Below are 26,222 nucleotides of genomic sequence, written 5' to 3'. Positions count from 1 at the left end.
TCCTTTTTAAGCAAATTTACAGTTTTACTTTTAAAGATATTCTGAAATATCAAAATTAAATGTAATTAAAATGAATACTTATTTAATTTTATTTTTATCAATAATCAGTTTAATTTTATCAATAGTTTGACTAGAAGATTAAAAAAAATAATAACAGGTAAAATTTCAAAATACAAATTTGAAAATAATTAATCAGTAATAGATCAGTCCCCACAGTCTCTTTAACAGAAAACTTAACAATACATTATAAGCTCAGAGAAATCATTTTTCTTTTGGTACCTAAATTTGATGTCTATTACTTACAAATACTTTTTTTTTTTTTTAAACTTTATTAATGTCTGTTACACACAGTTTGCCTGGAAGCTTGACACAAAAGTCTCCTTTCACAGTGTTGAGAACCAAATTAATTATTTCTTAATTATATAATCCTCAAATAATTATTTCTTAAATAATTATTTGACATTAATAAGTTAAATAGAAGCTAAACATTAAAAAATAATACATGAAAATTTGTGCAATAATATACAATTTTACAATAGCCTTTATTTTTTATAGTATTTAAATGAATAATCATAATCTAAGACAGTAATAAACTTAGCACACAAACATAAAACTTTACTTCTTTTACCACATTTCCTGATTAACGTGCATCTGAGAAAGAGGAATGGATAAAAAGAAATATAAAAGAAAAGCTGCAAGAATAAGAATACAAATAGGAGATTCAAACAAATTATTTTACACAACTAAATATTTGAACTGAAATGCTGAGATCTAGATGATAAAATGAGCAGAAAAGTTGCACCTTCATAACATAAATCAATAGATAAAAACAAATTTACAACATTTTAAAGTGAAATATTAAAAAAAATTCAGCACTATTAAATTTTAAAATCTTGGCTGAACTGTGTTACACAGCGAACGGTGCCCAACAACAAAAGATCATTTATCAATCTCAGGGATACCAACTTGTTATAATGTTTCACCACAGATCTGGTGCTTTTACATAGTAACAAAGATAATTTTAATATAATTGAAAGATAATTTTCAACTTTTGTAGTAAAATGATTTATATTATAACAAATTTGGCTCCAAAATACTCAATTTAAAAATCAGAATTTATAAGACTATTGCTAATGTAATTACTGAATAAATAGAATTACCGATACAATAAAACACAACGGTTAGTTTTTAAATTGCAAAATGGGTAAGTAAAAATAATGCCCTACACATTTTTTCTTTTTAAATATAATCTTTAAAAAATTAAGTTTTTCTACATTTTTCAAAAAATTTCCCAAATGTGTGCAGAAAATCTTAATTTGGAAATCTATAACTTAGGGAAAATGTTAGTTTAGCAAAATGAAACTCTGGAAAATCTTAATTTGGAAATTTGTAGCTCAGAAAAATTTTAATTAGGAAAATCTTTCGTAGCTGGCATCCCCGCAAACTCAATTATTTCTGAGATCATCACATAGATTTTAAATATTAAAATGTAATAGAAGAATGCATTGCATTCATTACACATATTACGATCATGGGAATGATACTTCACAGCACTCAAAAACCATCATCATCATAAAAAATAGCAAAATATCCAGACACCCCTACATAAATACAGCTTCTAATTGGGTCATTTAACATCAGGATGAATTTACACAAAAATGGCACTCACAATCATTTCCTTCATTGAATGCAAGAAGGAATTTTCTGTGCAAGTAAACAACAATCAAGTAGGTAGTACCTGCCAGTAGTTAAAGGGTTGAGAATAGTGGAATAGAGCAAAGTCTCATTGCAATGAGATTTTAAGTGCAAAAATTAAACATTGAAAAATTTACAGATGACTAGAAAATTTCCCAGTTATGTTGGTAAAGCTAATTTTGTGCCTCGCGTGCACAATTGTTTAATTTTGAGCACACAAAAACTTATATTATAAGACTTAGTTTTGTAAATGTGATTGAGGTGAAGAGCTCAGTATATGGGTGAATACACAAAATGTAGTGATTTGAACAAAAATTTAATTAAAGCTTTAATTTTATGTATAAACAGGATAATAGTCTTAATAAATTTGAGTCAGTTTTACTAACTCATTTCCTTTAAAAAATATATAAGAAAATAAATAGCGAATTTTAGTAAAAACCTACCACATTCCTCAAAAACATGAGAAATTTACAAACTTTTATCACTTGTTTTACACACAATTGTTGAGCATTGATTTTTTTGAAATACATAACCACAGCTATTAAAATTTTTTCATATGCACTCTAATATAGATGCAGCAAACAGCACACCTTTTAAAATATATTTTTGGAGCAAGTTTTTTTCAGAATCAAAAGTTTTTTCTTATTGTTTTACAAATCAAAAGTTTTTTCATTATCTTTAAAAAAATAGTGAATAATTAAACATTATTCCAAAGACTGAAACTTTTAGTTTACACCTTTTTTTCAAAATATTGAGGGTGACTATTAATAAAATCATTCAAATATATTAAATACACAGAAAGATTCAATTTTTACCCAAAGACAATCATGTGACTCCTTCAGTAACAGTAAAAATCAGAATAGCTTCTAAAAGTACATTATATAATCATTTCGTACCTTTCAATTCATAAAACATAATTTGATAACATTTTGAGAAAGCAACTACATGCTAATTACATTCTTAAACTTATAATTCTAATTTGAAAACATACTATAACAAAAAGAAAAAACCATTATAATACTTTCTTTTATAATGAAATTACAACTATGTAAACAAGAAATATATCTTCATAAGGAAAAAAAATAGAAATCTACAGAATTTAAACTTGAGCAATAAGTTTTAACAAACAAAGCTAAGAAAAATATATGTTTGAAAAATTTGTTAAATATATATTACAGAATTTGATAATTATATTTACAGGCAACTCTTAAAAGTGTTAAAAATGTTTTAATTTTCAGTGGCTTAGAATGATAAGCTCTAAACAACAAAAATATACATGCAGCAATTGTAGATACATTTAATATAATAGCAAAGTCCAAAAAAAAATTTGTTTATCACTAGGCATGCTTTAAAGATCACTCTCCCCTTGGCTTGTGCTGTCGCTTAACTCTGGCATATGGACCAATAGCAGGATCTGTGATAAAATCAAATAAAACTTTTGTCCAAGAGTTATGCTGCGGCAAATGGTCATAATATTCTCCGGCAATTTTTTTCACCTATTTAAAAACATAATGTAAGTTTCATTTAAATACACTAGTCTGAAACTAATTTAATTTTTCACAATTTCTTAGTGGAATGCAACTTACAATATCAGGTTTGAATACATAAAATCAAATGTCAACCTTAATTCTATAATTAATTCTCCCCCTATGTCATTATATAGGGAAACTGTATATAGAGGAGAAACAATTCTTGCAAATTTGTCCATTCATAAAAGTATTAGAGATTACAACAAACTTACAGTTATGTTGCAATAATATTCACAACACATTTTATTAATTTCAGATTCAATTTGCTTTTAACTCTATAAACAATTTCTATTTTTTGAAATCAACCATTAAAATGTTTTTTTTTTTTCTCTTTTTTTCATATCTAAATCTTAAATGCAATAGTAGGATTTGTTTAGCCACACAGTACAATTAAAATACAAATATTACCACTAGATATTATTTTATCTTAATTTTAATAGTACAATACAGTGTTTTCACTACAGCGCGAGAATCTCGCATATTTTTTTCTTTTCTCGCATTAAAAAATGATTACTGCGAGAAATTTGAGCATTCTATAAATCAATTTCAAAATTTGCGAATTTCTTGTGTTTTGGAAAAGCTTCGAATTATGCCATTTAGAATAAAATCCGCTTCACTTTTCTTCCTGGATCTTTCAACATCTGCCCCGTTATCTAGCTTCTCTATTTACCAGTACTGTTCAGAACCTTTTCGAACAACAGAACACAACCACGGAACCCCTTCAGAACACATTTCTCTGCAACCACGTTTTTACAATAGGTAAGGTTTCTTCATGTAAGACGTTCAAATTTTTTATGTGCTAATGTAAGATGGACAAATACCTTGTAAAGGCAAAATCTTCTATGATGATGCACCAAAAATATTCAATGCTTTAAAAAATAGAAGACGTTAACAATTAAAGAAATGATTTTTTTCAAGAGTTTTTGTGTTTTTTTAGTTTTTAGAAATCTCACTTAACTTTTCGAAATCTCAACCTGCTTTTGAGAAAGGGTGAGAAATTCTCACCCATTTTTTTGCTATGAGGAAAACACTGCAATATGACTTAACAATCATTAAACAATGTCAAGGCAACTCTGAGAGAAGCCTGGTAAATATGTCAATACAATTGGACACAATAACCCAGAAGTTACAATGAATAAGAAATGATTAAGGCCTGCATCCATCAGAAATATTTTAAGGATAATTATGAACTTCAAAGAACAAACTAAAATAGAACCTCCATTGATCATTTCAAAAGAGATCATTCATGTTACAATGAATAAAAAATGACAAAGGTCTGCTGCAGAACTCCATCCATAAGAAATGTTTTAAGGATAATTATGAAGTTCAAAGAACAAACTAAAGTATAATTATGAAGTTCAAAGAACAAACTAAAGTAGACTCAAGGGACCATTCAATTTACAATGAATATGAAATGACAAAGGCCTGCTGCAGAATTCCATCTATAAGAAACGTTTTAAGGATGATTATGAAGTTCAAAGAACAAACTAGCTTAGAACCTCCATTGATCATTTCCCAAGGTACCATTCAAGTTATAATGAATATGAAATGACAAAGGCCTGCTGCAGAACACCATCCATAAGAAATGTTTAAAGGATGATTATGAAGTTCAAAGAACAAACTAGAGTAGAATCTGCATTGATCATTTATCAAGAGATGATTTTTTTGCAAATGATATACAGCAGGGGTGCCAAACTCAAAAGCTAACTTGGGCCAAATAAACAATGCTTAACTTTAGAACTACTAAAAAAAAATCAATGTTCATGGAAACTAATATTTTTACTTCGAATTGTAATAAACATATATAAAGTTAAATTATTGTTTACGTCCTGATACTTGACATCTCTTCTCTGCTATTATCTTTTCTATTTCGGGAGAAATTTTATTGGCTGAGACTACCAACTTACCTCGATGTAATAGGATAAACCTGATTATGTACTATCTAATTGATAGCTTAGTGTGAAACGGACTCCATTTCAGCCAATTAGAATTTTACATTTTCGCTCGGACAATTTAAAATGATCTGTATAGTTTATAAAAAAAGTATATTATAATTTTTTATGCTGGCTTTGCTTCTAATTCACATTTCTATTTTATTTTTACTTTGCTTCGGATATATTGACTGGGCCACAAAAATTTTCAACTCGGGCCGCGAGTTTGACACCACTGATATACAGGATAACTATAATACTGATATACAAATGCGGGTCAACAAAAAATACCAACAAATGACTTGAGAATGCATGAAAATTAATGTAGAAGTAATGATTTGGAAATATATAATCTTAAATTATGTATAGGTTCGGGGCAGTATGGCGACAATTGTTGCCAAATATTCTACAAACGTCGTTAAAATCATAGCCATAGGCGCGACAAAATTGTAGTCTTGAAATATGTTTCAAAATTAGAAAATAGTAACAAAAAATAGTTTTTCTGCATCGAATGCCAAGCATTTAAAAAAAAAAATTTGCTTATTTTATTGTTCTACAAATAGGTTACATTTTAGTTTTAAAATTTTTCAAACAGAATAATTGAAAGTGTCAGGCATAAAAAATTTTGAATTTAAATGTTGATATGTTTAATTTATATTTTGTGCTATGCCAACCAGGTGGCCGAGTGGTTAGCGTGCCTGACTGCGATGCCAATGGCTGCGGGTTCGAATCCCGCTCTGGGCATGGATGTTTCTCTCTCTCTATGTTGTCTTCTGATGTGTGAATGTATGAATGTGGCCCACCCTATGAACGGGTATCCGTGGCAGTGTGGCGTGGGTAATGTTGCTCGCCTCCGTGACTTTGGTTCACAGGTGCCCACTGGGTAACGATGAATGAGCAGCACCTCCGGCATCTTCTAAGGCGAAGAACGAAAGTTCAGTGCCTGCCGTCATTAAAAAAATATATATATATTTTGTGCTATGCTTTGTATTCCTGTACTGACAGTATAATTGTTCATCACTAAAATTTTTTCTCTCGCTCCGTTAGAATTGACTTTATTTACAATTTCATAATTTTTAGATAATTTATAATATATTGTTGGTTCTTATATTCTCTGTTTCTTTCATTTATTTATTTGGTTGAAGCATTTTAATCTATATGTTGAATTTACTTACTATTATTATTCTAGCTAATGATCTAAACGGTTATTATTAATATTATGAGTAAAAGCTTTTATGATGGGATCATTGAAACAAGACAATATATACAGGAAAATGAAAGATACAGGAATGATGGAGTGAGGTTCAACTGTATATGCAACTGTCGAAGTTTTGCCACTTAATACAATGCCGAAAATCAACCACCAAATTATGAAATTATCAAATACTTTTACATATAGTGTAGGAATTTTATACAATGTTAAATAATAAACCAGTAAAGTAAAAAATAAAATTTCATAATTTAAGTTCCTCATTAAAGTTAATTCATTAAATAATTTGGAATTATGTTTATTAGTATTAGTTCAAAATAATTTTTAAATGAAAAAAGTGGGTTTATATTTTATTTTGCTGTGTTTAGTAAGAGAGGCTTATATTTCAGTAATAGATATGTGTCGTTAATAACTAGATCAACAGGAATAAAAACCCAACCGGATTTAAAGGCTATTGTTCAGTTAACATAAATTAACTAGTTTTTCACCCCAAATTTATAATATTAGAAAATAGTAAGCAAAATACTGTAAACCTATCAAAATGCGAAGAAAAAACTCTTTCAGTTATAGCATTTTTGTTTGAAAACTTATAAGTTTTATTTATTAAAAAATACCATAAAGTTATATCTCAAATATTAAAAAAGATTTAAAATTGCTAAGTAATGAATCAAATTTTTCAAAAATCAATGATTTAAAACTTCTAAACTTCCTAAACTTCTTTATGTAAAGCATTAAAAGAAACTACAGGTGTTTTAATTTCTTAAATTCATTCAATTGATTTTTATATCCAAATTTCGCTTTTTTATATTAAAAATGATTCATTAAATAATCTGGAAATAATACTACTTTTTAGAATAGTGAATAGGAAATAATACTACTTTTTAGAACGATTATAAACTATTAAAAATTTAAACTTAATACTTGATATTTCTTTATTGAAAAGAGTTTCACTTATTTCTTCCACTTAAGTCAGAAGAAACCTAATTTTTCCTGTTCAGCTTTTGAAGAAAACTGCCATCCCTGTTGACATTGTATTCAATACCTAAGCATTGTGTACAATGCTTAGGTAAATTATGTAATAATTCTCATATTTCATAATTGGCCCTAACATGTCATGCATTATACAGAATAGCAGCATTGAATTGCCTTCAGTGATTATGATTCTTAATATAATTCCTTACAAAATAGTTCTAATTTTTTATTTCACAAAAGAATAAAAATAATAATAATTATAAGTATTAATTAAAAAATGGTTTTGTGAATGATTTTGCTTGTGCAACTCACAAAATTTCCAGAATCAACTTACCATGGGTAATCTTGAGCCAGGAATACTAGGAAAATCGTGATGTTCCATATGATATCCAACATTAAAAGTAATGAAATTTAGACCACCATAATAAGAGTATGTTTCAAAACCTTTCTTGAACATATAATGTTCAGAAATAAAATGACCAGCAACTGGATGCAATCCCATGGCCAAAATTGTTCCACCAATCATATATCCCACCATTCTAATACCTATTAAAAAATACAATTTGGTAAAAATATAGAAATGCAAATCTAAATAATCATGCACAGGACAATTACTTATAAAATACATTTTATAATGAATAATATTATTCTTATTAAAAGTTTTTCAATAGCTATAAAAACAAAATTAAATAACTATTGCGCAGTACACAAAATAACATCATAATTACTGTTCATCGAGTGATCAAATTTTACCATAAGATAATTTCAAAGGTCCACTCTTAAATGTGCAAACTAATTTGGGTAGACGATATTTTAATCATGAAATTTGACACTATTTTTTATTTTTTTTTAAAAGAAATTTGAATTTTTTACTCTTAAAATATGAGGGGTAACCATAATTTGGAAAATAAGGTATAGCTTAGCCAGGAGAACAATAAAATGTTTGGATGTCAAAAATAATAATTCCAATTTTTTCTTATGTCTCGAATTCTCTGAAACCATGTTTTAACAATGAATCATCAGAATAACACCTTAGTATATGAAAATATGATTACTAGATTAAAAGTTATTAAGATATGTTCCTTTTTTTGGTACACTGGTAATCCATTCAAATCGTGGTTTACAATTACCTCTAGTGCATTAAGCAATGGCATAAATTTCTGATAGTAATGTTAACTTAAACGCTAAAAATAACAAATACCAATTAAGTAAATAATTTGTATCACTCATATGTTGTAAATATCATTGCAACAGATAGTAAAATTATTGTAAAACCTCAAATTTTCGCATTAAGAAGTTCCTGTTTTATTTTATTAAAATATAACAGTTAATAAAAAACAGAACTTAATTTAGAAAAGTTTTATTTTAAACATTTAAAAAGATAATTAAACAAACTGAAACATGAATAATAAACAAGTGAGATTAAACAATCAATACATTGTATATTCAAACTACTAATATTCATAAAATCTGCAACTTGGAGCATATAATTAGTAATATTGTATGTAATATTACAGTTTTAAGTCTTCATAGCAGAATCCTCAAATTTGGAACTGAATTTTAAAGTCCTTAAATACATCCATCCTGCAGTGACTCAATATCTTAAGTGAAAAGAGTTGAATATAAATTAAAAGTACCAAAACCTTACTATGCAATTTTATACATTTTTAAAACTAATTCTTAAAAATTATGAGCTGCTTTTTATAAATTGATTTTCGACAAATGAAAAAAAAAAAACTTGTAAATTCTTTTGCATATTTTGAGATTAAATTCTTGAATAAACTTTTTAATTTCATACATTTTTCTTTACAGGCACTAACAGAATGAATGGAAAAATACTTGAATATTGTTTTACCTTGGAAGATTCTCACAACTGGTAAGTACATCTGAAATATTATCCCACTAGCTCTAAGTATGATTTTAGAAATTAAAGTTTACATTTCGTGTGTTCCATTTAACACATAATTTCAAATTTTTTTAATTTGTAATTTAAAATTATGCAATAAACATATTGCAAATATTTTTAAACTTCATAATTCAAATTCGACAGACCATCATTATTAAAAAACAATGGGTGATTATTAAAACTTGTTTAATCATTCCCCTCCCCTTTTTTTTGTATTTAAAATAATCTGTGGCAGCAAATGTGGAACACAGAAACAGACATGGTAACCGTAACTGATGTTTTTAATACTAAATTTTCTGATGCATACATAAATCTTATTCAAATTGAAGATCATGCCATTTAAAATTATACTTTACATTTTGATCAAAATACGAAATGTTTTATGACTTCTGAATTCAATTCATTCCTACATCAAATTTAAATATTTATTGCCTATATGGGCTTCTTCATTCATTTTTTTACTTTTTTTGGCAGATAAATTTTCTGTTTCTTTACTTGTGTGATATTAAAAAAAAAAAAAAAATCCTTAATAAAAGTTCTTTGAACAAGTCAAAAATAGGATTTCAGGAAAACATTTTGAAGTCTTCAAACTCACATATTTTTTTCACTCCTGAGCACAGTGGGCCAGCATTCGAGGTTTCATGGCCAAAATTAGTATTTTCGATTAAATTTGTTCCAAAATTTGGGGGTTTTTATGTGCAGGTAAATTGAATTCACAGTTGAAATTTTGAAATACACTAAAAATACCAAAAAAAAAAAAAAAAACAAAAAAAAAAAAATGGTGGCTGAAATGTGGTGGGCAAAAATAAAAATAATAATATAGTACTTTTAAATAATTAAATATAGCAATGAAAATATAATGATTTTCGTAATTTTATATTAAAAATGAAAAGCAAATTATATTTCCCATGTAATATTACAAAATAAAGCGAAAACATGAAGAAAAAAAAAACATAATTTTTGTTTATCGGTATATTTAGTCCACCTTTGCAATACGGGCAAAATGGGGCAGGTTTTTTCGAAAGAAGAAACATCAAAGAAAACAAAAAAAAAAAAAAACAAAGTTTAGCTAATTACCTCATGGAACTTTTAGGAACTAAATTTCGAAAGTCATTCAAACATTGTAAAATATCAAATGATAAGATATAAACTATAAGTTTGTCAAGAGTATCAACTAATCCAACAAATTGAAAAGTTGTACTATAATTTCAGAGTAATTACTCTGATAAAAATGTAACAGTAAGGTGAAATTCGAATATATATTTCTGAAATAAAAATTTAAAATTTACTTTAAAAAAAAATTTTTTTAACATATTTTTCACTACGTTGTACTCTTGTTGTTCCATAAAGTAAATTATAATGTTTGGAATGGTTATGAATACTTAATTTGGGCTATATTAAAACTGCCTACACATATTTCAGTTGAAAATTTAATTTTTGACTTTTGGCCAAAGATCATGGTATTCTGGCCCACAGTGCTGAGGAAGAAAAAATATTTAGAGCTAGGGAAGGTCACTGTGAAACATATCCAGATTCCAGATTTTTCATTCTTTGCAATATTAAAAACATTTTAATTCAATGGCTTAGTCAGGACAAAATGCACTTAAATGATAACAAAAAAATAATAATAATAATAATAATTACCTCACTTATTTGGACTTATATAAACATAATATGGTAAGTAATCATTCAAATGTGCACTATAATTAACTTCAAATAATAATACACAGGTGTAAAATTCATACTTACCACAAAAATAAGCTACAATAGCATCAAAAATAAGCTGGACAATGAGATTTATAATTTCAAGTGAAGAAGGAGGTTTTGGGTACACAAAGAATGCCCTTAAAGTGTAAAAGAAAGGCTGCAATAGTACCCATAGAAATTTGGTATAGGTTGTACAAAAAAGCTGTGCCTCCAATTGGGTGGGAAGATCAGTATCTAGTTTTTCATCTCCCTATAACAGATAAAAGAATTTCGGTAAATTTTTATACAGCAATGAAATTATTATCTGAACATTTTTTGGCAGTCATATTGTTATTTCAAATACATAATGTTCAGTAGGATATACACAATCTTTTTGAGAAAGGGTCACAGAAAAAAAAAAAAATAGTTAAAACTTTTTAAAAATTACAATAAGTTCAGTTTTTATATCAATGGACAATAATTTAACTATTCATCAGTGCATTAAGAACAATATAAATTTATGTTAAAAATTAAAGACAAGCTACTACAAGAACAGATTATGCATACTATTTCCAAAGTATGTATGTGTACAATATTTAATTTAAATGAAAAATAAATTAAATGTAGTGAATATATTGAATGTAAATTACTTAGATGTTTAATTTTTAAATAAACTTTTGAATTAGATTTGAAGAAAAAATATTTCGGTCACAAAAAATAAATAAACATACAAATCAAAATAACGTAAGATTAAACTTACTGAACTTTGAATTAAATATTAAAATTCATTTATAATTTAGAATTTTAATGATATAATCAATTATTTTTTTAAATACATACTGTTGTCACCATGTTATACCCAAGCTAAAAAGCACGAATATAGACAATTACTTAACAGAAGGTTAAATTATCATATTTTTAAACAAATTTATAGTAATTTTATACGTCAATACAGGGGTCTGTCCAGGCCGAATTTACTACCGTTTAGCGGTACCTTCACAAATTCAACTTTAGGAAAAACAGTAGTTTCACAAAATACTTTTTCTTAAAATTTTATTTTTTTATTACTTAAGAAATGATAATCCATTTTTTTGTATTGATCTTTTAAGATAATTTTTAATTTTTTACAAATTATGTCTAACTTTTCACAAAATAGGTACCTCTCAGAAAAACCTAGACAGACCATTGCAATAGTAGCCAAACAGCAATAAACATAATAACTAAATGTTTTTGCGCTGTTAACACGTAATTGCTTTCAAAATTAATACAGGTTTAATAATACAAAGTCATGTAGATTGGTGAAAGTCTTTTCAAACAAAGTTATTACTGACAGACTAACTGAATAAATTATATGTATTAAATGTTATACATCATTAATGGGTAAAATTTCTTCTTTCATCTCTTCTTATTGGGTCAAACATTCTGTTATCCCAAGTTTTATTATTTTTCAAATCAAGAGAATCATTCATATAGTGACGATAAACAAAGTAAAAAAATTTTCATACATAAAATTATAATTCTAAATTTTATGAACTAAAGAATCTTTTTTTGTATTGATTTTCAAGGGAAAGAAAAAAACTAAGAGGAATAAGAAGTAACATTGGGGGTTGGTGCCCGTCTCATGGACTTACTAAAATATATATTTATGTAGTAATGGAGTTGTTTTCAAGACAATTCCTTTTCAGTTTATGTTAAATTATATTAAGAATATTAAGTGTTTGACTTTAAACACTACCTGCAATGTATAATTTTAAATATGAAATAATATTTATACATATATACAATTTTAGTTTTAGACAAGATTGTCTCATCCATGGTTAAAACCGCTACTAACTAGCACATGCCATAAACTTGTCAACCCACATAATAAATTGGATATTTATCCAGGGGTCTATCTAGGTTTTTCTGAGAGGTACCTATTTTGTGAAAATTTAGACATAATTTGTGAAAATTAAATTAAAAAATCAACACAAAAATATGGATTTATCGTTTCTTATGAGACACAAAAACAAAATTTTAAGAAAAAGTATTTTGTGAAATCCTAAAGTTGAATTTGTGAAGGTACTGCTAAACGGTAGTAAATTTGGCTCACACAGAATCCTGTTATCACTTTCAAAATACATAAATAAAATTACATTTTTTAAACAAAATTACACAATTCAATATTTTGATTACTCACTTGGTATTTATGATGTTCTAAGTGATATTTCTTGAATGAAATTGACATAGGCACACCAATGGGAAGGTTAGCAAACATTCCAAAAATTCTGTTTGCCATTAACCTGGAATGACCAAATGCTAAGTTGTGAGAAATTTCATGGACAGCTAATCCCAACGAATGGTTGATCACTCCACCAAAACAGTAAGCAGCAATAAATAGTGTGAAAAAAGATGCGTCTTTGAGAAGCCAGAATGATATTATTTGTACCAATACCATCCCTGCAACAACATATTTGAACATTGGATCATATCCCATTAATTCTTTTATTTCAGGATGTTTTTCTGAAAAGAAACAATCAATTGACAATTAACAATATCCAGTAAACTGAAATACACACATGGGGTCAATAAAAATAGAAAAGTCTTATCAATAAATTCTGTATTTCTTTTAAAATAAAAACTAGCACCTACACGTTATTGAAGTTGAAGAAATGATAACAATATATATACAGCATACTCTTGATATCTTGAACTTAGATATCACAAAAATTTTATGTCAAAAAAATATTTTTCCCTTTAACATTATACATCCACTTAATGTTAATTTGAATTCCTATGTCAAAGAGTTTCTTCTCATAACCTTGTTATGACAATTTTTTTTGGAATAGAAAATTATTTTTTTTTTCGTAAAAATTCTTTTCGCTTTACTTTTAAAAATAAAATTATCACTGTTATATTTAGACTTATAGTCAACTATCATTACTTACATATATATAAGTAGCTATTCCTATATTTCATTACTCTACTTTTTAGAGTAATATTTTAGAACACATTTTTCTTTTTAAAACATATTTTGTTCTGAACTTGTTATCTCGAAAACTCGCTATCTTGAAATGTTTTTAGCGTCCTTTCAACTTTGAGATCAAGAGTAGGTATACTGTGTATGGTAATCAATAATTAAATATATAATTTCGTTTCTATTCATTCGTCAAGTTTATTAGTTAAATACTATATTGATTTATTTTACGCTTGAGAGTAAAAGATTAAATTCTTTAATATAAAAAACCTGAAAAAAAAAGAAAGCAATAGTACAAAGAGAGAATATAATACAAAACACTATGACTTACAAATAACTAATTCCCATGCCCTAAAAGAATTAAAAACTAGTAACACATTTTTCCAAAGATATACATAATTTTAGATTACAATGGTAACAAATAAGAGATAAAACATTTAATTTTACAAACTTGTGGCAACTTTTTAATTTTTCCTAAATTAAATACCAACTTTCTAGTTTTTGTTGCTTATAGAATCAAAAAGGATATTTTTACTGAACTATCTTTAGTCACAACATTTAGTTTAGCACTTTTGTAATAACAATATGTTTTTCATATTTAATTCTTAAACATTTTAAACTAAATTGTTTTGATTTAAAATATGAAACATTCTTTTGAAATCAGTGTTCTCCCAAAGCGTTTTTAGAAGGGCAATCTGCCCTGCCTGCCCTTTGATCCCATAAATGCACCCTCTTTGTCCTTTTAGTAACAATAAGCAGCCCATCACTAAAAACACTGCCTTTTTATTACCTAAAGGTAAAATTATCTGTTTAATTCTGATTACTATTACATAGATTAACTTTGTTAGGAAACTCGTAAAATTTTTATAAGTATCTCTTTTTTCAGGTGGGAGGGATAATAAATGTTAAAAACCTCTTTGTTAAAAAAAGGCAACTTTAAACATTCATTTTTGCATAATTTCTAGTTTAAATTACATTAAAATCTTTAAAGTTGTTTATCAATTAATATTTTTTTAATTTACTTTTATTGAAAAAAATTTATACCCAGACATTATCTATTATCATTCTTTATTATTTTTATAAACTACAAATTTTTCTCTTATTCTGATAATGAGAGGATCTTTTTTTTTTTTTTTTTTAAATATACACGTCCAGTGTAAGAGGGTAATTTAAAAATTTTTGAAAATCAAAATCAGTTATTACATAATATTACACATTTTGATAAATTTTTACAGTGTTGAATGAGTGCCCTTTCAAAACTTAAAGTGCCCTTTTCATTCCTAGGGAGTACTCTGAAGAAAGGTTTTGATTTAAACAATTTGAAATAAGATTTTTTTTAAAGTAAAAGGTTTTTAATTAAATTAGAATGAGAAGGTTAATTTTAAATAAAGAAGGTTTGCCATTTTTTATCTAGCTTCTTTTTTTAAATTGATAAAAGGTTGTTAGAAAAGCAATTTCATACCAACTTGCAACTTTAAGAAAGAAATTAATTGATTACGCAATAGATTTTTCTATGCGCCGGATTTTGTAATTCAAAAGATAATCTCCTGAAATATACAGACAGAATTGTGAACAGAAAACTAGCAAGATTATTAATTTGAAATTACGAATTCCGAACATTTTAGAAAGGCTTTAAAAAGTGTACTCAAAATTTTCGACAAAATAAGGTCCTGATTTTGTGAAAAGTTGCATAAGTGAATGATTGCTTCATAGGTCATGATTTTGAGGTAAATCCAAGCACAAATTTCGGAATCTAAAATTTCTGTCTGAATAAACTGAAATACATTACACAAAGTTCTTTTTCCATCAGCGATATTCATTTACTTGCAGCATTTTGTAATAATTTTCAAGACTAATTTTTCAGCGCCTGCTTCACCCAGAAAGTATTCTTTATTTCTCAGCAAACACTTTTTAAAACTTGATTAGATCTCGACAAATATGTAAAATAAGTTTGTAATAAGCCTTTGTTTACAAAAAGTAAACCAGTTATTTAGTATCATTTAAACAAATCCAAAATTTAATAAATATGAAATGAATCAAATGGGAATTTGTACCCATTATTTTAGCTGCAATAATTTCATAACAACTCACATGAGAAATTCTCTTAAAAATAACATTATATATAAATAAAAATTACTTAATATTTCTTTTCGTCGAGTCGCATGAGGTTCATCTGTATAAACCCATTCAAAATCGGCTCTTGACACTTTGGCACCCATCTTAATTTTTCTGACAGAATAAGTGAAATCGATGAGTTATAAAATTCAAGCTGATAAGGGAGTGACAGTGGTAGAATATAAAAAGAATGATAATAAAAAAATTTGTTTCGACATAAACAATTTTTCACTCCCTTCCACCGGCCATAAAGAAAAAATCTCGTTCTCTAGAATGACAACTACAGAAGTATGGAATGTCAGCACGTGGAGAAAACGACCAACAGAGGTCACTTGAAAAATAGCGCTTATTTTCTTCCTAAATTTTTTTCTGTTTATCTCTTTTATCAAGATAAAAAGAGATTAAAAATTTTTTTTAAAAAATTGTTACGATTCGCGATCGCAACGAACTATAGGGGGCGTTGTTGTGTGAGCCGCTTACCTGCGATTTCTATATGAACCGTCATTCAGTTACTCTGGAGACGTCGTTAATGTAGCGTGTAGCATTGCAACGTTCCTTCTTTATTGTGGCTAATTAAATTTAAAAAAGAAAAATGCTTGATATTCTTTCTTCTGCAAACGAAAACTAAATGGTATCTCTTTTTATTAGAGAAGGAATATCCAAAACGCATCGGAAAAATATTTGTACATTAACAGAAAAAAATATGTATATTTCTTATAAGAGTTAAAACCTAATTTCCCGAGAAATAGTATTACTAAATTTAATGATATAACATGAAAGGCCCATTTAAACTTTACATTCTATAGTTTTAAGAATCATATTACTTCAAAAATTAAAATGAACAAAAAGTATACATAAGCCTCATAATTTTATGAAATTTAATTTTGTAAGCAAAGTTTTTTGACAACAATTTTTATCAAAAAATTTCAAGTTTCAATAAAAATTATTATTTAGAAACTAAGAAACGTAAAATAAAGAATGCGGACGAAACAAAAACAAAAAAAAACAATTCTTTTTTGTCGCCATTTTTAGTGCTACGAAAATTCGTCTTTGGGATTTGCCAAAAACAAAACAAGAAGCAATTTTATTTTTTCAGGAGGGAAATATTTTACCGAAAAAACGAAAATGTACCAATTCCCACAACATAAAACTTTATCTTGGTAAACGTACGTTTTGGAAATGTTATTTCATTTGGAATCTTATTTATCATAGTTCATATGGCGATATGATTGTTTTGAATCTATGCTAAACTCTATATCGGCTCATTTTCCACCGAAATCCGATTGACTATTTTGATTTTAAATAAAGTGTTTTATTTTATGAATTGTCGCAAAAATTTTAAGTGTAGATTGGCGGCACTTAAAAACCGCCAAATCTGTAGCGGCGGTGGCGTTAATAAGTAAGTACCGAATTTTTATTCCATACTTTTCTGAATCATATTACTTCAAACATTGGAATATACAAGAAGTATACATAAACACATAATGTTATACCATTTAATTTTTCAGAAAAAGTATTTTGAGAACAATTTTTATCAAAAAATTATAAACTAAAAAACGTAAAATAAAGAATTCTTAGGATAAAAAAACGATTTTAAGAATTCTTTACATTGAAATAAAAACTTTCATATTATTTCTTTTTTTATTATTCTTATAGTTCTTAATCAGACGTAAAAAACCATTCTGTAGAGAACCAACATCAAATGAAAAAAAAAAAAATATTTACAAGCAAATTTTTTATTGTAAAAATCATTGCACTTACCTGATTTATAATTCCCGGAGAATTCCAAAATGATAAGTTCCTTGTTTGAAAACTTTATTCTCAAATAATATATGCATAGTTTATCCCTTCATTACTTTTAGATAACATACTACACAGTAAAATTTTATAATTGATATGAATTTGAATATGTAGCTAAAGACAGAATAGCTGAATTCTAGTTGAACTTATTCTTTCAAAACTAAAGAAAACGATTAAAATTAATTAAGAATCAGCACAAATGGCACTATTTCAAGTAACTTGGATAATTTTTTATTGTTGTTTTCCGCATATGGATACAGAAATATATACTATTCTATAACGAAGAAGAATATGCTATAACTATTACAATTCTGTATGTTCTGAATTCATATCTATTCACTGGAATGACGAAAGCAATGTTGACTTCACTTTAATTCGTAATGAATTGAAGACAGAAGAAATGCATTTTACCTTAATACACACATCTGTAACAGTATCCGAAATCGGAAGTCATCAGTTGCAAGTTTGTTGATAATAGAAATTAAAAATTATTGATTAATTTCTCTTCAAATGTTTGGCGTGTTCTGTTCCTGAAAGATTTACTAATATTCTGGAGATTTTTTTCAAGTTCTTCGGCCTTTTCCTTAGGGAAATATTGTTTCTTATTTGCTGCTAAAAAATGGCGTCTGATTCAGTCAATGACTTTGATGGAACTAAATGAAAACGTGATAAATTAATGTCTGATATTTACAGTCTCCCGCTAGACGGCGTACTCGAGCGTTGCGATCGCGAATACTATGTTTGTAGTTTGTGTTCCACATTTTACTATATTTAATATAATTTGCATTTCACTTATTAACTTTTACTTTCATTTTGTTTACATTCAACTATTTTTAAAAACAAACCGGGACAGTATCGAACAAATTTTTTGATTTTCTATGCTATTTTATTAGCAAGTTTACGGTTTTTGATGTACTGTTATAAATTCTTTGCAGATAAATAATTTTTGAGGATAAGGAACAGAATGAATCGTCAATAAACTTCGATTACGAAATGCGTTTTGAATGCCTGATTGAGATGGGATCACACAAAAGAAAATCAAGTTGTATAACGGACCATTTCTCTTGTGACAGTCCAAGTTATAGAAAAAATAAATGTTCCAAGCAAGAAAAAAATAAAAAATGTGAGCAAAAACGTAAAGAAGCGAGGTACGGAAATTATCACCAATATTATGGCTATCGAAATATAGGCACTATGGATTCAAGAATTCAGTGTATGAAGCAAGAGTGGTTTGTTGATAAAGATGTACTGGATATTGGATGTAATGCTGGTCATTTTACCCTTGCTTTGGCTCGGGACTTAAAACCTAGATCAATTATTGGTATTGACATTGATAATGAACTTGTTAAGATGGCCATGAAAAATGTACGGCATTATATAACTTCAGAAAATATATCTGAAACTAGTTTTCCATTATCTTTGGTTATAAACTATGGACCTGTCGCGCAAGTTCTTGATCCCAAGGGCAGGTATTCGATTGGCGAATTTCCATTTAATGTTCAATTTTTGCAGGTAAAAAAAACTGAATGTTGAGTCATAGTTAAAAAATAATTATAATTGTTTGAGAAGCTATGTTCGAAGAATTCGAGCACTTTAAAACGTTTCTATTTTTATCTGTTACATAATTTTTAGGGGAATTTTTATATGTAAAATCCTAAAGCTTGACCCTTAAACTTCAAAATTATTTTAATTATCTGAGTTATTATGTTAAAAATAGCTAAAATTTTTTATATTTTATCTAGACCTGTTATTCATAGCAAACACCAATTCGCAGCAAAGATTACTTAGCTTTCTAAGATTTCAATTCCTCTTTTAGTCATTGCATATTCTAAACAAATTTTGCTGTTCAACCAATTTTATTCACCGCAGTGATTGTAAATTTATATTTCCTAGTATACTATTAATCTTCCTTTCTAGTTATAAAGCTATTTAATCTGATTAAAATCACTATGTAGGTTTTTAATCCCAGATCAATAGTTAGTTTTGATATTGATAAAGTTGTTAAAACAGCCATGAAGAGCTGATTATTGTTACATTTTAAAAAGTGTATGTAAAATTAAAAATAGCATCCTGTGGTTATAATCTATAAACCTACTGTGCGGATTCTTGATCCAAAATGCAGATAATCTGTCTGTGAATTTACATTTAATGTTCAGTTTTCATTGGTGAAAATACTGAATGTTATGTAATATTTTGAAAATAATTTTGTTTGAATAACTATGCTAAAAGTACTCCACAAATTTTTTTGTGCTATATACTTATGTTATTATTTTGAAGACTCTTTTTGTTTAAAATTGTCAGGAGGATGTAGTATATATGTTTTATTAATCACTGCATATAACTTGTTGTTCAACAAGATTATTCCCTCTAATAGTAAATTGCTTTTAAATATTATTTTATATATAGTATTACTTTTTTAAAGTTATGTTTGATGCATCTCCCCTTTAGCTGTAAAACCATTTAATCTGAATAAAATCAATGTGTGAAAATATATTTCATAATTCACTTTATTATATATTTTATATATATAATAAAGTCAATATCGACTCCCATTTATCACCATGTGTAATGATTAGTATTAGAGTCTGTCATTAATTTATAATTTAATCAAAAAAAATTTTTTTTTGCACATGTTTAAGACAAGTTATGGTAATCATGTTTTTTATATATGATGTTACTATTTTATTAGAAACAATAAATGTACCAAATGCATCATAGTTATATGATCCCTAAATGATTAAGATGAATAATAGGTCATTAAATATTTTTTTTTTTTTTTTATCTTTCATATAAAATTCTGTATTATAGGAAACAAATCATGAATAAAAAATTTTAAGTTTGAGTTTTGGGGGACAAAATTACAAAATGTAGTGATATTGAAAAAAATCTAAATGTTGATAATGACTCAAACCGTGAAGTTTTACACGTATTTATCTTGATTGTGGTTTGATTTCCTGTCAGAAAACATTACAATTATATTATACTATGTTTTTTAATAACACATTATTGATAAATTTAATAACATTTTTAATTTAATTTCAATTTTTTTTTTTACTTATCAGCTTAATTTTTTATTGATAAGCTAAAGAAATTTTCAGACAATAAGCTTGCTTAATTAGTGTATTTAACTACAGTAGGGAACCGATTATCCGGAACGATTGGGATCATCACTATTCCGGATAACTGATTTTTCCGGCTTTCGCAATCGCTACAAAAAGCGGTTTTTTTATTGTTAAACCCAACTATAAAAAAAATTTGGAAATAATCTTGAAAAGAAGAAAAAACGATGAAGTAATACACTAATGATTATTTCCAAAATGATGGGAAGGTGAACATCTTTCAAAAAAGAAAGAAAAATCCTAAAATCTTATGAGGAAAAAAATTAATTTTTTTTTAAAATGGCGGGAAAATTTATTGAATTTCATTCCGGTTTCCGGATAACGGGTTCTGTTCTGTATCTACATCAAAAAAAAATTTTTTTTTTCATTTTGTCCTTTTGTTCTATTTTCTTTCTAATAAAACTTTTATTTATTTATATTTTAATTTAAAAACTCTTAATTGACTTATTAATTATAAATTTTTTAAATATTAAAAATTAGGTTATTTAATTATGGAAGTTTCAAAGCTAAATTGCATTTTTAAAATTTGCTTGATTCTTAAATTAGTTTCTGTGTTTTATGCTTACTTCCTTAAATCTGCACTCCTATATTTCTTAGTTAAATGTTAGTAGTTGTCATAATTTTTTGTGTGTTGTAATTGTAGTTGTTGTTTTTTTATGCCACCTATTTGGATTTTCTTTCCAGGCAAACTACATTCTTCCATCTGATGCATATTTAAATTATGAAGAGTCTCTATTTGATACAATACTGTGTCTTAGCCTAACTAAATGGATTCATTTAAACTGGGGTGATGCTGGCATCAAAAGGTTGTTTAATAGAATATTCAAGCAACTCAATCCTGGTGGTTATCTTATTTTAGAGGCTCAAACTTATCAGTCATATGCAAGAAGAAAGAAAATAAATGTAAGTTTTGTAATAAATTTTAGCAATTTTTTAAATATTGATTGAAAAAATTATTTTTAAATATCTTTAGATTTTTTTTCCTTGTACTTTTTGGGCTGCACAGTTAAATACAGGTTAATTTTTAGTTACCCAGGCACCAGTAAGTTCAGTTTTATATTATTTGTTTTAAATTTGTTTTTATTTAATTTTAAGTGATTGCCATCTTTTTAAAATAATAATGAAAAGAATATTTTAATATACTGGCGCATCTGTAACATAAAAGTACCACACAGAGGCGTTACAAGTGTTTTTGGAACCCTGGGCAGAGTGGCAAAATAGCTTCCTTAGAGATCCTTCTCTCTTAATTTTCTTGGAATTCGTTTAAAAAAAATTTTCTTTTGTTTTTTAGATGTTTTTTTCCACCTTTAATAATAGAATATAATTCAACCGTGTTATTCTATTAAAGAATTTTTAAAAAAGTGAGGGAAAAGATATTTACTCGATCATTTACCATATTGAAAAGTAAAAAAATACTTGTTTCATATATGATACCAGTGTTTTCACTACAGCGCGAGAATCTCGTTAATTTTTTTCTTTTCTCGCATCAAAAAATGATTGCTGCGAGAAATTTGCCCATTCTATAAACCAATTTCAAAATTCGCGAATTTCTCTCGCATTTTGAAAAAAATTTCTCATTGCGCCATTTAGAATAAAATCCGAAAGAAACGATCAAAACGAAACAAATACTCATTTGAGCAAACCTAATGAGAATAGCTGATGAAAAAGTAGATATAGAACATTTTCCACATAATGATGCAGCAAAAATATTCAATGCTTTAAAAATTAGAAGATGTTAAAAATGTATTATAATAAAAGAAATAATTTTTTTTCAAGTCTCTTTGCGTTTTTTTTTTTTTTTTTTTTTAATTTTTAGAAATCTCACCTTGTTTTTGAGAAAGGGTGGGAAATTCTCACCCATTTTTTTCTGCGATGAAAACACTAGATACCATGAACCTTGAAGGGAGAACCTCATGATCACTGTCCTGAAGTGATTTATAAGTGATTCGGTTCCTGATTTTACTGTTCAGAAGTTTTATTTCTTGTTTTGCATTATAGGGTATAAATTCCTAAATTTCACTATTTTTTTTTTTCAGGAAGAAGTGCTTAAGCATTATAAAGAAATAAAACTATTCCCTGAAATGTTCAATGAGTTTTTATTGAAAGAAGTTGGTTTCCAGTCTTGTGAACTTATAGATGTACCTGCTCATGCTTCAAAAGGTAAATATATATATACATAAAGCAAATTTTAAATACAATATATATTGTACACATGATGCCGATAGTAAATGAACACATACTCAGGGCAAGCAATATTTTAATGCAAATGGAAATAAAAATTCTTGCTTTCATAATCAATAAATTGATGTAACTTGAACTTAAATAAATTTACTTTTCATCTCAATGCAACCTTCAATATGTATTATTTTATTTAAAGTTTATTCTAATTTATTTATTTAAAGTATATTTAAAATTTTACCTTGTTATTAAGCTTAAGTTTATATTATTAAATTTTATTATGACAGCTCTCGTTAGAAAAAGTATGCTTTATATTGTTGTTAATGATTGTTTTAATATCACACCCCATCAACTGTCATGCCAGAATTAAGTGAATTTGACCAGCATTGACCTGTAAATTAAAATTTTCTGGTCTGCTGGACAATTCAGAATTCATTTCGCAGCAAGCAAGAAAGAAAAAAAAAACATTTGCCAGCTCAGTTTCAAATCGAACCACGATTGAGAAAAAGTGAATCAGATAATTTTTTTTCCTTATCTTCCACATAAGTAAAAAGTAAATAAGTATATCATAAGTAAAAAGTCAGCCATAAGTCAATAAGAAAAAAGTTTAATTATCGAGACCATTAGAGCTAAAAACCAAAAAATCTATCAATTTTGGTTTACTTTAGAGATTGTAAAGTTAATGTAATTTACAGTTAGTTGTGGTTTATAGAATGTCATTGTATTGATCTTCTGTGTAATAAATTTATTTTTTAATACAATTTTTGTTGTTAGCAGAATTTAAGAGCATTGCAAAAGTTAGATTTTTCTCGCAGAATGTTAATGCAATAAATTAAAAAAGGAGAGAAACAGACATGCTTTATATTTTATAAATAGATTTAATGTTATTCTTATAATAATTTGCATATCTTTTTTATTTGTAGGTTTTAGTAGACCTCTTTACTTGTTTAAGAAAGCAGATGATGTTGAACATATTAGTGAGAAGAAGCCCAAACACATAGTATATGATTCAGCCTCAGAAGATAGCTGTGATGACTCTGATGTTGAAACTTTTTCTGATTGAACAAGACATTTCACATAAACTAATAAACATATAAACCTATGCTTTTGTATGGAAATAAACATATGCTTTTGTATGGTATATTTTTTCATCTACCTGTTAGGAAGGGAAAAAATTGCTTTTGAATACTTTCACATTACAATCTTACTTTCTAACTGTTCTAAGATTTTTGCTCTCCATATTTAAATAGATTATCAAAAGCAACAAGAAATTGCAGTCTGTAACCTCACTTATCTGAGTCTGTTTTGTCAAATACAACCCTTTTGTAAAGTTTGATTTAATTATTTGTTTTAAATAAAATAAAAAATTATGATTTGCCTGTTAAATTTGTGAGAAAACAAATTAAACTCCTTATTTATTGCTGATCAAAATTATTCATTTTGTGCTTAGTTACTTTTGACCTATCTCAATTGCATAAGTTTTTTTGTCTTCCCCCTTAACAGTGAATATCTATAATCCTTTAAGACTCAGCTAGCATGATCATGCCGATAAATAATTAACTAATGTGTAAAAAGTGTACAACAATACTTTTGCAAGTTGTCCTTTTAAGAACTACTTAGAAAGGATTCATGATTTTTTTTTATGTCAGTTTTATACCATATTTTCATTATTACAAACTAAAAATACAAACACATTTAATTTTGTCACTTTAAAATACAGAAAAGTGCCGTTGTTTGTCCAGATGCCAATTAACTGTATATCTAATGAATGTTTTTTTCCATGTCTTGGATTCACTGAAGGGGTTTGGAAAATTGCTTTGTCTCTTAGTAATCTTTAAAGAAGAGGTTCTGCTCTCAATTTTAATTTTTATTGATATTTTTTCCATTTGCAATAGTCAGTTAAAAATAGATTTTTCCATTTATGAACTTTTAATGGTTTTGAATGGATATAATTTTTCAGTTCAATGTAGTTTTGACTGTATCGAGTCTTCGTTTTTGGAATCATTCTCCCTTTTCTGACATTTAAAATTGTCCATCAGACTGTTAATGTCTCCATCTGCAGGATATGTTAACTGTTTTTTTTTTGTCCACTTTTGAAAAGACAAAGTCGCATCTTCTGTTATTTGACCTTTCTCTCAAATATTTAATTGAAACTGTCTTAAATTTGAAAAGATAAATCTGAAAAAAAGTACTTATAGAGAAACACATCTTTACATTGAGAACAATTTGAACTTTATTAAAAATTTGTAATTGAGGGAAATTCACTTTGTTGTGATAGGCTTAGATGTCTTGCAGTCGATAGATTAATGCAAATAATGAAATAATCTTTTTCAGCATTTTAACTTTTTAATTCGAGAAAAATAGTATTTTTAATTTTACTATTACTCATTTTAGATGCTCAATAATAAATTTCAATCTTTTGTAATTTTACTATTTTTAAACTTAGTAAATTTTAATAGCACATTAGTAGTTATTATACAAATAAATTCTAGTTATCTCTGTATCTGCATTTACTAGGGTGGCTCTTATCTATTTAAAGTAAAGATGTACAGTTTATTTAGTACATACTGCATTCAAAGCTTTAGGTACTTAGTTTAATAGAGCATTGTGACTTTTTAAAAAGAAATATTTTGAATCATACTATAGGTTGGCCACCACTGAAACATACCATAACAGTTGTTTCTTCTGCTATTTTAGTTGCAAGTTTCTATGGTAAAAAAGCAATTCTACAACACTACAAATGTTATTAATGCAGAATTTTAGTTTTTCCTAATGTTGTTAATATAATGGTTTTTAATAATTTGACAACAAATCTGCAGTTAATTTTAACTTAACTTTACCTAAAACTTTTTGTGTATGATAGCAAAAGTAATTCAAGAGTCTCAAAGTATTGTTTCCACATAGGTATTTTCTCAACTTTTTCTTTCAACAACATAATATGCAAAAACATTTTGTCTAGATTTATTTTATTGTTTTTTACTTAAAACACTTTTTCTACAATTCCATTATGTGGCTTAATTTTATATTGTCTTAAACCCTTAAATTATGGTTGCAGCAAAAATTGAAAAGTTTGTCAAAATGGTTTTTATACTTAGGTACGATCATTCAAAAATAATTAAAGAATT

General features: G+C 26.9%; 2 protein-coding genes across 2 annotated transcripts; one reads left to right on the top strand and one right to left on the bottom strand.

Annotated features, from left to right (window-relative positions):
- Nucleotides 1-309: 309 nt before the first annotated feature.
- ifc (delta4-sphingolipid-FADS-like protein ifc) lies at nt 310-16,471 on the bottom strand. Its single transcript, XM_016065542.4, has 5 exons — nt 16,023-16,471; nt 13,109-13,431; nt 10,993-11,200; nt 7,672-7,883; nt 310-3,191 (listed from the first exon to the last, which is right to left on the bottom strand). The coding sequence occupies exons 1-5, from the start codon at nt 16,102-16,104 to the stop codon at nt 3,051-3,053; spliced, it is 966 nt and encodes a 321-aa protein (XP_015921028.1). The 5' UTR covers nt 16,105-16,471; the 3' UTR covers nt 310-3,050.
- Nucleotides 16,472-18,190: 1,719 nt separating this feature from the next.
- Nucleotides 18,191-24,470, top strand: LOC107449865 (7SK snRNA methylphosphate capping enzyme). Its single transcript, XM_016065533.4, has 4 exons — nt 18,191-19,312; nt 21,604-21,822; nt 22,956-23,079; nt 24,021-24,470. The coding sequence occupies exons 1-4, from the start codon at nt 18,794-18,796 to the stop codon at nt 24,158-24,160; spliced, it is 1,002 nt and encodes a 333-aa protein (XP_015921019.1). The 5' UTR covers nt 18,191-18,793; the 3' UTR covers nt 24,161-24,470.
- The last annotated feature ends 1,752 nt before the right edge of the window (nt 24,471-26,222 follow it).

The sequence above is a fragment of the Parasteatoda tepidariorum genome, chromosome 10, assembly GCF_982258835.1.
Source record: "Parasteatoda tepidariorum strain Cologne lab strain chromosome 10, Ptep-v5.0, whole genome shotgun sequence".
NCBI classification, from domain to species: domain Eukaryota; kingdom Metazoa; phylum Arthropoda; class Arachnida; order Araneae; family Theridiidae; genus Parasteatoda; species Parasteatoda tepidariorum.
Note: the sequence above shows the minus strand (reverse complement) of the source record. Positions and strands in the feature narration are given on the sequence as shown.